At 44.1% G+C, this 13,730-nt stretch overlaps 1 protein-coding gene and 2 non-coding genes across 3 annotated transcripts; all 3 read right to left on the bottom strand.

Annotated features, from left to right (window-relative positions):
- Positions 1-108: 108 nt before the first annotated feature.
- Positions 109-10,284, bottom strand: hspa9 (heat shock protein 9). Its single transcript, XM_061234601.1, has 18 exons — positions 9,948-10,284; positions 8,824-8,882; positions 8,598-8,685; positions 8,170-8,351; positions 7,848-7,972; positions 7,652-7,725; positions 7,058-7,164; positions 6,279-6,441; positions 5,868-5,960; positions 4,575-4,784; positions 4,309-4,398; positions 3,868-4,005; positions 3,602-3,706; positions 3,116-3,233; positions 2,746-2,840; positions 1,979-2,071; positions 1,730-1,870; positions 109-1,363 (listed from the first exon to the last, which is right to left on the bottom strand). Exons 1-18 carry the CDS (start codon positions 10,032-10,034, stop codon positions 1,289-1,291), a joined length of 2,043 nt encoding a protein of 680 aa, XP_061090585.1. The 5' UTR covers positions 10,035-10,284; the 3' UTR covers positions 109-1,288.
- LOC133125355 (small nucleolar RNA SNORD63) lies at positions 3,000-3,071 on the bottom strand. Its single transcript, XR_009708432.1, has one exon. It is a non-coding gene; the product is annotated as a small nucleolar RNA SNORD63 (small nucleolar RNA).
- On the bottom strand, positions 4,972-5,175 carry LOC133125353 (small nucleolar RNA SNORA74). Its single transcript, XR_009708430.1, has one exon. It is a non-coding gene; the product is annotated as a small nucleolar RNA SNORA74 (small nucleolar RNA).
- Positions 10,285-13,730: the final 3,446 nt, after the last annotated feature.

The following is a 13,730-nucleotide window of genomic DNA, read 5'->3' as shown; positions in this document are numbered from 1 at the left end:
ACCAGTAAAATGGGCTCATCACAAATCATTTGGCACAATCACTGGTCAGGCTCATCCATAGTGCATCCTAGGGTTGTGAGAACATGGAAAGAATACCATTTCAATGTGGAGGTTTTATTCATTTTATTACAAAAGTTTATAATGGAATCATTTAAATCCTCTTTTATACAGACTTAAACATCTTCCAAAAACACACTTCCTCACACCTTTATTTTAAGCAAGTAGTTTTCACAAATTGACAAATTTCACATGAACTATTCCTCCGCAAACTTGCCTTTCATATTTATACTTTGTGACAATTTGGCCGAACAAGCAGCAAGTTTTATGACCCAATTTCAGAAGGGGACACAACCCGGGTATGGAAAAACAGCCACTTCTGTCCCCTGAATCATCAAGTGGAATTTCTTCAACTTAAATGGCTCTGATTTACAGACTATAACTATATACAAATGAGCACAAAGCATACCGTGTACCACAAAAGGGAGTAATGGAGAACCAGACGTACTGGCAGCCCAGCCTGTATGAATGCACTGCCCACAATGGCCCAAGGATGGACTTTATAACTAACATATTGTACAAACATGTGCAGAACTGACCCAGGTTCCATCGCCGCCTTATCTCATGGGCATAGCCAAACAGAAAGAGGAGGACATGCATTCTAAGCTAATTTAGCGTTTAACCAAAAGCCATTTGAGTCAGCCTTCAAGAAAACTAAGTGCCTTTCACCTTTTCACACAAATAATGGACAGTCACCATTTTTGACTCAATGGTAGTTCACACATCTTGCCTTTCCCCAGGTTACCCCTTTGCTTTGTGCAGAAATGAAACTTCATTCCTACATTTGAAAGTGAGAAATTACAGACAGCATCTAGATCAAGGGAGGGAACGGTCCTTGCTTCCACATTACCCAAATTATCTCCACATGGAAACTCTTACCCAACAGCTAAAGATATGAGCCGAACTGCAGACAAAGCAAATTTGATTTGATCTGGACAATCAACCCAAGGGATTCACAGGCGACAAATAATAACTAGACATTTTACTATTTCACGATAGACGCATAGAACCAAGTTTAAAAATGCAGGTATTATACTTTTTTTGTTTGTTGTTAAATTATAAAGGGGGGGAGGGAGGCATACAATGGCATTTGTATACTGTATAGCTTACTGCAAAAACACAGTACTTGAGAATGACTTCAACGCAATAGCCGCTCAGGATAAACCCAGGTCTACATTCCCAAGCCCTTCAGTCCCATTGTCTCCATGACAACCCTAAATGCAAAGGGCTTTTACTGCTGGCCTTCCTTCTTCTCTTCCCCACTGGTCCCCGAACTGCCACTGCTGCCTTCCCTCTCTGACGCCATCTGTGGACCAAACGGTCAGGATTACAGGAATGAATTCTGACCAACATGGCAGGCTTTAGGAGTTACGCTAATTCGAGTTCCACTGTAAAAGCTGCCTCCATAGAGCAGGACTCGGAAGAGTTGGAAAAACTACACACACACACACACACACACACACACACACACACACACACACACACACACACACACACACACACACACACACACACACACACACACACACACACACACACACACACACACACACACACACACACAAAAGTGAACAAAACTTTTCCTTACAGCTTTATTGCAGAGGACACCAGTAATGGGGAACCATTTTTTGGCTGAACAATGGAAATAAATTGGGAGCACAGAATCAGTTACCTTCTTGTATGCCATCTCAAAGAGCTTGAGAGAAGCCTGCTGAAGGTTTGAGGCCGCCTGCTTGATGGTCTCTCCAGTCTCAGTATCCTTCCGTGCCAGTAGGTCTCGAACTTTGGTGATCTCCTCCTTCAGCTTATTGCACTGGAAGAGAGAGGGGACAATGTTACTGAAGGGGCTCTACTTAGAACATGGTGATTTATGGGAAGTTACACAACCTCCCAACCCAACCTCCCTCTGAAAAATACTGACCTCATCAGCTGGGAGCTGATCCTTGTACTCCTCCATCTTGGTCTCGGTGTCGTGCACAATGCCCTCAGCCATGTTCACAGCCTCAACGGTATCCTGGTGGTGACGGTAAAGCACAGAGTTCAGAGTCACAGAAAGGACACACACCAGGGTTTCTTCTGTACAGAGAATTCTGAGGTAGCCACCTCCATCAAATTCTGTGCAGCCTCCACAAAATTCCGACCAGCGTCGGCACAAAAAAGATTATAAATATAAGAGCTGCGCTCAGTGGATTTCTAACATCTGTAACTGCAATGGCCGCATTACTCCGATGTGGGGCTGTATGGTAATCAGCACAGTGCACCAGGACAGGCACTGTCAAGGAAGAGTGGAGTGCAGAGTTCGCTGTGATTGGGCAGGTAAACATCGTTTTCTTTCGCATCCAAGCATGTTAACATTTTTAAAAAAATGTAATTCGCAAGGAGGAGCAGATGAAGACGGCCATCATGAGATTACTACTCACCATTAAAATGTATGCAAATTAATGCATATTACGAACAAGATATAGAATTTTGATTATGTGGTCACGATTAGACCCATCTCTGCCTCTTTCAGCCAGGAAAAACCCATAATAAGGGCACTTTATATGCAACAATGGGTGACACTAAGAAATCTATGTTTTTGACTGGATATTCAGCAATGAGTATCTATGTAGCGGCAACAACAACGCGCATGATTCCCATACAAGGAGTGTTCTCTGGGAACGAACGGGAAACGGTTGCTAAACCGACCTTTCGCCTCCGGTCCTCTTCGGCGTACTTCTCTGCGTTCTTGATCATGTTCTCGATGTCGTCTTTGCTGAGCCCACCAGAGGACTGGATTACAACTGGAGGACAGGCAGGTACAGAACAGGATTAGCGTAGTAACGGAGAACAATGATTTCAGCACTACTTAAAAGTACTGCAGACTGATGGATTGAAACGGTAGCCCCATCACTACCGAAGCGTCTTGCCGGTTTCCATCACACTGTATTCTAATTGCCAGGTGTGCTCAGTTCAATGAGATCTCTCTCCACATTTGAGGTCGGAATGATGTGTTTGTAAGGTCATCACTGCACAACGCTGGGGTGAAAACGCCGGGGTGAAAAGGGGGAGTGCTCACTCTGCTGTTCCCGGCCTGTGCCCTTGTCCTTGGCCGACACGTGCACGATCCCGTTGGCGTCGATGTCGAACGTCACCTCAATCTGGGGCACGCCGCGAGGGGCAGGGGGGAGGCCCACCTGCAGGCAAGGAATATCAAAGGAACAAAAATGAGAAAAAAAACCCAGGACACAAGACATTGCTATTTTTTTATTGTCTATATTTTCTTATTTATTATCCATCTAGAACCACGTTACATATACTCAGTGAGCACTTTATTAGGTATTTATTACTTCTTTTTTTTGGACTTCTACTGCTGTAGCCCATCCCAAGGGCCTAACAGCTGTGCAGATCTTATCATGGCTACACTGGGGCTTGAAAAACCAACCTTCCAGGTCCCTGTCATGTACCTTAGCCACTAAACTACCCCAACTACAGTGAGGTTTTCCCAGTAAAATAAAGGCTAAATAAATAAAATAAAAATCTCTGTATTGGCGAGATGACGTACCAGAGTGAACTGGCCCAGGACCTTGTTGTCAGCCGCCATTTCTCTCTCCCCCTGGCACACCTTGATTTCTACCTGAGTCTGTCCATCGGCAGCGGTGGAGAAGACCTGGGAAAAGGGCAGGACACCGTGAGCACGACCTCAGAAACCCCAGCAATACCCCAGCACTGTCCCACACAGGTGAACTCAAAGGCCACTGCACGCTTGCCCGAATACGGCTCGCGTGGATGTAGGAAAGGGCCTTGCTGTTCTGGGACTGCGGTCCTCACCTGGCCCTTCTTGGTGGGTATGGTCGTGTTCCGGTTGATGAGTTTGGTGAAGACCCCGCCAAGGGTCTCGATACCGAGGGACAAGGGGGTGACGTCCAATAGGAGCACGTCAGTGACATCTCCGGCCAGCACGCCACCCTGGATAATAATTTAGAACATTACTTTACATGCACATTTCATACAGTCAATGGAAACGTGCTTTATAACAAGATAAATAAATAAATAAATAAATCTATTTAAATTAAAACATTCATTGAAATCAAGTGCAAAAAAGTGAGGCTTAGGCTTTCCCTTAAACGTTTTAACTGATTCAGAAGCCCTGGAGGCAAGCTGTTCCAAAGTCTAGAGCAGGGATCATGAACTCTGGCCCTCAATTCCAAATCCAGCCCTGGTTCACTCTCTGCGGTAACTAGTGCTAGTGATGGGGCCACGCGGTCTTACCTGGATGGCTGCACCGATGGCCACCGCTTCATCGGGGTTGACGGACTTGCTGGGGGCGCGGCCGAACAGGTCCTGCACCGTCTGCTGCACCTGTGAGCGGAGTGAGAGGGTCTCCAGTCATGCATGAGCAGAGGAGCACTCACACACTCACACACTCACACACTCACACACTCACACACTCACACACTCACACACTCACACACATGTTCACCCCCCACGCACACACACACACATCACGTACTCTTAAACTCTGAATCCACGCTCACCTTGGGCATGCGGGTCATGCCCCCGACCAGCAGCACCTCTCCGATGTCGCTCTTGGCGACCTCCGCGTCCTGCAAGGCCTTCTGACAGGGCGCCATGGTGCGGCGGATGAGGTCCCCCACGATGCCCTCGAACTGCGAGCGCGTCAGCTTCATATTCAGGTGCTTGGGCCCGGATGCATCCATGGTCAGGTAGGGCAGGTTGATGTCCGTCTGCATGGAGAAGAGAAGGGCTTCAGGGTCAGGTGACATGCCAGACCCGGGGCAAATACGCAATCATCGTGGTTGGCTCAATCGAGCACAGAAATGCATTTGAAAATCAAAACAATTATGAAAGTTACAAAACATTTTTCCCAGGTCTGGTGCTGGCTGCAACATGCATACGCTCTCCTGTGTATACAGTGTTCGTCCCTCAGACTAGGACTGCACCCAATGTGTGGACACAGTCCACTCTCAGAGGGGTAAGGCACCATCACAGCCTAGCATCAGCAGCCACTAAAACAGTGTCTCCCAGAGCCCAGCCACAGTGAAGCGCCTTCCTCTCCCAGCAGAGTAACACTGACCCAGGCACTGAGCAGGCCCGCGCAGCTGACTTACCGCTGGGGTTCCACCTGTGTGAACCGCACTCCTGATAACAAAACCAGGCCAAAAGGCACAACTGAACATCATTACTGCCTTTGTCTGCAACCCACCTGGCTGACATCCTTGTGTCTGCGTAAGCAAGGCCCTTAACCCCACATTGCTCCAGGGGGGGATTGTCCCTTGCTTAGTCTAATCAACTAAATCGCTTTGGATAAAAAAACGTCAGTTAAATAACAAGTAACGTAATATGCTTAACCCAGTCATCTGGCTACTGATCAGCTGCTATACAGGAAACTACAGTGACAGTGTGAATGTGGCCCTGGCTCTGGCTTTACCACCTCATTAGCAGTAATACACTTGAAATGGATGGAGGGTCCACATTCATTTCTCTCCTGTTCTGACTGAAAGTTTGAGCTCTGGGCTCCACACCACATTGGTGTCGTCTTGGCAAAAAGTAACCAGATGCAGTTTTGATTCTTCTCTACTTTTCATTCTAGAATTTAAACAGATCCTTACTTATCCTTAACTGTATTACTTTAACCATACACTTCAGATAAACCACAAGGGGGATAATTCATTTCACATTTAACTTATTAAAAGGCATTTGGAGGAAAAAAAGTTTTTGGAAGACTGCCTCTTCCCACAATGCCCTCGATTACCACATAATTTGAGGCAGGTGGGCTGGATTTTAAAATGGAGCCGCACTCTTCTCACCTGCAGGGAAGAGGAGAGCTCACACTTGGCCTTCTCTGCTGCCTCTCTCACTCTCTGCAGTGCCATGTTGTCCTTGGTGAGATCCACACCCGACTGGAGAGAACATACAAAAGACAGGTCAGGCACCCGCCTCTGACTAAATAACCAGTGAGAATAAGAACACATTTCCCCCTTTCAATTCATCGAGTCAAAACATTCACCCGGTGAGATTACAACCCAGGTGGGAATAAAAATCTGCACAATTTAACAAAGGCACAATATTAAACTGTGTGGAAAGACTGTGCATCGCCAAAACTTTGTCCAGCCAAAACTTTGGTTCGCAAGCAATCAGTGCTGCCATTGACACAATCTTGAATACAAAGAAAAATCACTCTTGTGCCACTATCAGCAGCCCATGTTTGTCACACTAACCTCTCTCTTGAACTCTTTGACAATGTACATCAGCAGCTGCTGGTCGAAGTCTTCCCCACCCAGAAAGGTGTCTCCGTTGGTGGACTTGACCTCAAACACACCCTTCTGGATCTCCAGGACAGAGATATCGAAGGTACCGCCACCCAGGTCATACACTGCGATGCTGCAAAAACCAGGTCCAATGGTCAAATGAGTAAAAGAAGACAACATGCATTTTAAACTCAAATCTGACTGCTAAGGGGCCACATCTTATTCACTGCCAAAAAAAATCTAACTTAGCAGAGAAAGTTAGGTCTTCAATACATACATCAGCTTTTCAATACTATTCAAGGTACCAAAAAAAAATAATAATAATAATTTAAAAAAAATAAAAAATAAAAAAACTGTACAGTATCCTGTACTACCAATGTTGTGTACCATCAAAGATAAGTAAAAACAGCCTTCACATTCCTGAAAATTACCAGTATCCATAAATCTGCACATAAACTGTATCCAATCCCAGCAATAGAATGTGAAAAATAAAATAAAATCATACAGAATCAATTTAAAAGTCAAATTTGTTTTGAAACAAAAATAAATATAATAAATAAATAAAAATAAAATCTAATCAAAAGAAATATTTATATTTAAAGCATTTGTCTGACATCCATCAAAATATACTTTTAGTAGGTCCTGCAATATATTCTTCCATGTCTATGAGGATTTGTGAGGAGTATAGGAAACATTCCTGTCCATACACTTCTCAGAGCTAATTGCACGAGAAGTGACAGTGCGCTTACATTCGGTCCTGGGTCTTGTCCAATCCGTAGGCCAGAGCAGCAGCAGTGGGCTCATTGATCACCCTCAGCACATTCAGCCCAGAAATCTGACCAGCATCCTTCGTGGCCTAAGTACAGAGCACAACCCACAGTGAAGAGGGGCCAGAACAGGACCGAACGCATACAGAGGTGAAGGGACTGGGCTGAGTGGGGTGTGGCAGTGGGGGGGGGGGTACTTCATTTAATCCAGGATGCACTTTAGGGTGTAAATGCTGTACATACACTTCAGAAAATATTAAAGATCATTCATTCACCTCCTAAATGAATTGCAACTGATGTTCATACAAAATAAATGAAATAGGCTTTCGAAAAGGTCAAGGAAAAAAACTGGAGGGCACGACCTTAGTGTCCTCCGTGTTAGTTTGGGCCATGCTTGTGGGAAAACCCTTTCAGATAGGTATGGAGAGATATGGGGAATAACCCACTTTCTCTCGACAAACACTGCGGCAATGACCAGACAATGGAATGATTTCTGTGTAATAGCACATTATGATTAACTGATAGTGCGGTCAAAAGGCTACGGTCAAAGACTTGGGCGTAAAGAGAGGTACATGCCTGTCTCTGGGAGTCGTTGAAGTACGCTGGCACGGTGACTACAGCGTTCTTCACATTGTGGCCCAAGTAGCTCTCTGTAGAACGGAAACAATGCAGTGGCATCCGGTTAACGCTTGACCATGTCAACATGACCAACTCACAGCAAGTATAAGTGAAGCACGGCAGGCCAGCAGAGCTGCAACAAGACCCTGCTTACCTGCAGTCTCCTTCATCTTCATCAGCACAAAGGCCCCAGCCTGGCTAGGAGAATACATTTTCCCATGAGCCTCTACCCAAGCATCGCCATTTGAGGCACGGACGATCTTGAAGGGAACGTTCTTCCTGTAGACATGAACCAGAAGGAAAGAGTCGTTAAACATATCTCCCATCCCGCCCAAGGACGAGACAGCATACATAATGCACATGCAGACATGCAACATTCTAGTGGAAGTGTCCATTTTACGGCAAATGTACACAACGTGTATTTTGAGATGAATCTACACTCCTCCCACTAGCTTCTCATTCCGAAGCAAACTTACAGGTCCTTCTGCACTTCTGGATCATCGAAGCGTCGGCCGATGAGACGTTTGGTGGCGTACAGGGTGTTCTGCGGGTTGGTGACAGACTGCCGCTTGGCCGGCATGCCCACCAGCCTCTCGCCCTCCGCAGTGAAGGCCACCACCGAGGGGGTTGTCCTTGCTCCTTCTGCATTCTCCAGAACCTTCCATAAACAAAGCAGGCAGGTCAGAGGCCATCTTGCCTCGCCACATCTCACGCCAGAATTCCTCAGAGAGACAAGGCTGTTAACTTCTGTTAACAAAATTATTTCAAGTGCCATGTCATCACTGCTAATTACCAGCAAAGTATGTGATCTCAATTTAACAGTAAGATAGCCGTCAAGACAGAAGTCCCTCTGATAAAGATTCATTGAATACTGGCTTCAAAGAAAGCAAAGTATTAATCTTACCTTTGCCTGTTTGCCCTCCATAACAGCCACACAAGAGTTGGTAGTTCCCAAGTCAATTCCAATGACTGCCCCTTTGATAGCCTCTGATCTGTTGTAGAATGACATCACATAAAACTGGAATTAAAACGGTCAAGACAACCGCAGTAATAGCACTAAAATTCACAAGCTAAATGGACGATATCCATAATTTTAAGCCATCAGATGCTGAAAAGTTCCTTTTACTCACGCATAGTCACGCCTTGCAACATTTCGTAAGCCGTACTGACTGACTCCGTTCCAGCACGTCTGTAAAAAAACATTGTTATAAAATCTGTTCAATAATTCTTCAAACTACCTGCACCTGTCTCGGAAGCAATCCGTGCGGTCACCCACATCAATATAACGTTAGCTTAAAGTCACACTGGGAACTAATGAACATTAAGTACGTCAATCTCAATATTTCGAGCTTCCACATGCAATGTGCTACATCCATTGACACACATGCAGCGACACTAACAATCTGCTCCAATGAATGTCAGAAGAAAAAAAACTAACTGAACCACAGGAACACTACTTTCCGGTAACACACTGACCATCTCCCTTCCCCCAAAGAAATTGAATGTTCCTGTGTAGCATTAGACGGCTAGCTTGCCCGCGTGAAGGTCACAGACCCATCTATATTCTCAATTCTTCCCCATATAATTAACTACCTCTCCACGTGTAGACAGCGAATAGAACCTGGAACATGGTTGTTAGTTAGATGGCCGTTTAGGTTCAAACGCGATCATAACCAAATTGATAATGTAGCTAGGCCTTTTAACTAGCTAGCTAATCTAGCAATGCGGCTAAAGCACGCATAGGTAGAACACTAAATTAGTTGTTGGTTGATGACTGCAGCAATCACCGTGTTCTATGGGCACAGAATAATAAAGAAGTAACTAAGTTACCTAGCAAGTCACCAAAGACACTTTTACAAAATCACACGGAGCTGAATAGCAGGTTAAGACTTTTTTGCGCTGGCTTATGATCCAAAAATTATGTAAGGAAACAATCACGTGTTGGAGCGATCCGTATGAAATTAGTAATGAGTAAAATTACAAATCAACCAACTTGTTACTTAGACAACAGCCGTTATGCCCTCTATATAAAACGTTTTCCCCATCAGCTAACTTAGTTAGCTAACGTAGCAGCAAGCAACCAGCAATATCCTCAGCTAACGTTAGCTAACTATATGTAGCAAGACGTGTGTGGTCACTAGCTGGCCAGGGAGCAGTCGATTTGCGTTCCTAAATTCAAGCTAATTTAGAATACAAATAAGCGTGTTTTCTCTAAGCAACCGAGCAGAGTAAACCCAGTAGCTTGTTAACTTACCTTCTTGACAACTGAAGAGACATTCCGTGTGCTGTTTTTAGAACACGAGAGTGTTCTTGAAGCGGTGCGGACCACATTCAGCATCATGACGACAGGTCTCCCTTGTAAATTTGGAAAATGAAGGCCGACTGAAAGATTGCGCTGTGCAATTCAAAAGCTGTCGGGGTTAGATCGCAGAATCTGATTTACCACCGAGGGTTGCCAATTGAGTTTGCAGGAAAAAATGTTAGGTAAGTCAATAGTAACCCAAAGGCTTTCTCTAATGATTTCTCAAATGTGCCCAGTCAGAGTGAACTAGCTACCCCCTGCCACTACGATCTTCTGGAATTATCCAACACATGGGTTGCACCATGCACCGCTGAACGGACCCGTGTGCGGCAGTCCAAAGATAGCCTGACTCGAATTACACCTTTTAATGTCAATATTACATGTATTTCAAATAGTTTACTACACGAATACGTTTTAATATCTAAAATAATAGTCCAAAGACTCAATAATGCACAAAAACTTAATTTTAGAGGGAAATTTGGATACAATTTAATCGTGGGCAGAAGGGGACTTGATAAAACATGCGAACGTGAAGGTCAAGCTGAAAAGGGTAAAATTACACTGTTGTTACATCAGGAGTGTTGGCTTCCGTCACCCGATGATATCGAACCTGGCTAATTAATTATTCCTAGCAAGATGTATAATTAGATGGGTGTAATATTAGAAAGTAACAATAATTCGCGCCGCAGATAAACAGTTGAATAGTTGAACAGTAATGTCATCGCCGTTGCGCTAGTGCAGTGAATTTCAGTTCATGCGCGAAGCAACTCAATAGGTATTGGAATGGTTGGGAATTGGGCTAGTTTACAGTCGGAGACACCGGGGTGGGTTGGCACACTTTTCACTCTCTGACGTATTTCTCAGGAATACCACAAGTTACAATAATCTAACCAGAACCATATGAACGATTAATATCTCATTCATATAACCATTCATAGAACCTTGAATTAATGAAATTGTATTGGGCACTTGGCTGGCACACATGACACGCGATGGGAATGGCTGGCGCATTGTTAAAATTATGCAGTGAGAAAGAATAATGCAACAAACAATCTCAGTGTTTCATTCAAACCAGAACCATAAAACAAACATTCAATACAATATGCCCTCTTTGATTACCAAATGTCGTTTGAACCAGTTGATCAGTCGGGGTGACATCAATTCTGTTGACATTGCCCTTCATAATCTATTTGATATTAATTTTTATTTTGTTTAAAATTAAAAACTACAACTAGTTGAGTTGCATTGAGTTTCTGCCACATGGTTGGCTGATAAGACATTTGCATTAACGAGGCGGTGTACAGGTTTACCTACTAAAGTGCTCAGTGAGTGTATATTGACAGCCATAAGCCTGTTCATATCATGATTGAGTAAATTCTCTTCTTGGATCACTCTTCAGGAGCTGGAGCTTTGGATGTGGATTTTGACAATGGCTTCTCGGTCCTTCTGAAGTGCCTTTTTTGAGCAGCGTGTCTGTTTTCCCAATCTAGAAATGGGAGATTACCTTTTGAACAGGAATTGGAAGTTCTTGTTTAGTGTATGTACATTTGGCACAACATTTGAGACATAACCACGAATAATGCCTCTGTGGCAACGCTGCTTTTTAAAAAAAGTGGTTTTGAACAAAATATCGCCGAAAAGTGTCCCCTATCTTCACGTAATGTCAATAATATGTTATGGAAATGTACAGTTCTTGCTTATTTTGTGGCACAGTCTGCTATGTGAAATATATTAGGCCTATTTCCTTGAGGCCAACTGTATCGATAGCATTTGTGCCATATAGGCTTACTAGATCTGATTGATGGGGTGGCCTGTAGCGTAGTGGTTAAGGTAAATGACTGGGACACGGAAGGTCAGTGGTTCCAATCCCGGTGTAGCCACTATAAGATCCGCACAGCCATTGGGCCCTTGAGCAAGGCCCTTAACCCTGCTTTGCTCCAGGGGAGGATTGTCTCCTGCTTAGTCTAATCAACTGTACATTGCTCTGGATAAGAGCGTCTGGCAAATGCCATCCATACATCCATCCATTATCTTAACCCGCTTATCCTGAACAGGGTCGCAGGGGGGCTGGAGCCTATCCCGGCATACATTGAGCAAAAGGCAGGAATACACCCTGGACATGTCGCCAGTCCATCGCAGGGCACACTCACACCTACCTACGGGCAATTTAGACTCTCCAATCTGCTTAACCTGCATGTCTTTGGACTGTGGGAGGAAACTGGAGTACCCGGAGGACACAGGGAGCACAAAGAGGCCCCGGCCGACAGGGATTCAAACCCAGGACCTCCTTGCTGTGAGGTGCCAAATGCCAATAATGGAATGTAATGATGGTGGCAGATCTCAGTATATCGCCTTATCTGTTTGTATTTATCTTAGTTGCATATACAAGCCAGTGTTACAATAATATACAGTGTTCGTATATCTTTATAGAGTGGAAACAATGCTAATGGAAGGATGTGCCAGATGCCAGGAGTAAGAAGCACAACCTCAATCAGCCACAAGAGGGCCTGAAGGTTTTCATTTTATCATTTACCCTCACAGCGGATGCTCCCACTGAGATGTAATTCTCAATACATACAGAAAGTGATACGATAACCAACATCCATGAAATGCGACAAAAACAAAGAATGCAAATAGCTACAAACAATAGCACACTCCAGGATGAAGGAGCAAAGAGGTCAAAATAAATGTTCCTCCCTAACTCTGCTCTTCCTCATAATCAGAATGTTTCACTGTTTTTTCGACACATTATCAATGTCACGTAGAAAGAAGGAAGTCATTGTGTATTTGACAAAATTGGGGACTGAGAGTACTATAAGAATTATGATTCAGAGATTTTAATGTACAAAGATGCTGTGTGATGGTATGAAGGCCAATGTCCATTTTTGAATACAGTAATAGACAATGACATGTAAGGGGTTTTAGCAACACCGTGGTGATATATCTGTATTATGTCATCAAGGAAAAATATGACATCTTGAAAGAAAATTCACCTTCAATTCTTTTGATCATTTTAATCGTCTCTGTGGCTTTGTAAAAACGAGAAGGGAAATCCTAAATATGTCACCTCATATCAGTGCCCTCCATCTGCCACAATGGACAGGGCCCCCGACATTCATGGGAAATATTCACCCACTCCGTTTGCACCAGGGCGATTGTGTCACCCCACAGCTCTCCCCATTGCATGTCAGCACGTGTGCGTGCTTACGTGTGCGTCTGCCTGGTGGTGGGTTGTGCTATCTTTTTCATAGAAGGAAGATGTTATCGTTGTCATTTGGTTTTTCCCTTCTGCAGAGGTTCTGCCACTGGTTGAAGTGTCCACCCTGTGGGTGATTCCTTTTCGCTCACATCTATTATCTTTCTAATAGCTTGTTGACACGTAATGGTGACACACTGCTCATTATCACATTAAATTTCCACATTAAATTTCTGTGAGGATCACAGAAAATACATCATCAAGTTCGGCTGTGGAAAAAAAGGTAAGCTTCGACCACATCATTAGACAGCACATTCTTTTCACATTCATGTCTGCCATAATAATGGGTAGTGATGTGGCGGGACTGGGTTTCAACAATGGAAAAATGATATGCGCGTTATACGCAGTTATAACTGACACAGTTATTTGGAAAACTGAAAATTAAATTGAAACACATTTCAATTAGCTTTAAGCAGTACAATTAAATTGCCCTCTTCATTTCCACACGCAGATAATGCATAATCATAGTCACTATAAAT

Source organism: Conger conger, chromosome 3, assembly GCF_963514075.1.
Source record: "Conger conger chromosome 3, fConCon1.1, whole genome shotgun sequence".
Taxonomy (NCBI): domain Eukaryota; kingdom Metazoa; phylum Chordata; class Actinopteri; order Anguilliformes; family Congridae; genus Conger; species Conger conger.
This window is presented reverse-complemented; position numbering and strand designations above follow the sequence as displayed.

Coding starts and splice junctions, on each gene's coding strand:
- hspa9 (XM_061234601.1), bottom strand. CDS start 10,034: ATGATGCTGAATGTGGTCCGCACCGCTTCAAGAACACTCTCGTGTTCT. Junction 5,961..6,278: donor TCAAAGAGTTCAAGAGAGAG/GTTAGTGTGACA, acceptor TGTTCTCTCCAG/TCGGGTGTGGATCTCACCAA. Junction 2,841..3,115: donor CACAGGCCGGGAACAGCAGA/GTGAGCACTCCC, acceptor CCTGTCCTCCAG/TTGTAATCCAGTCCTCTGGT.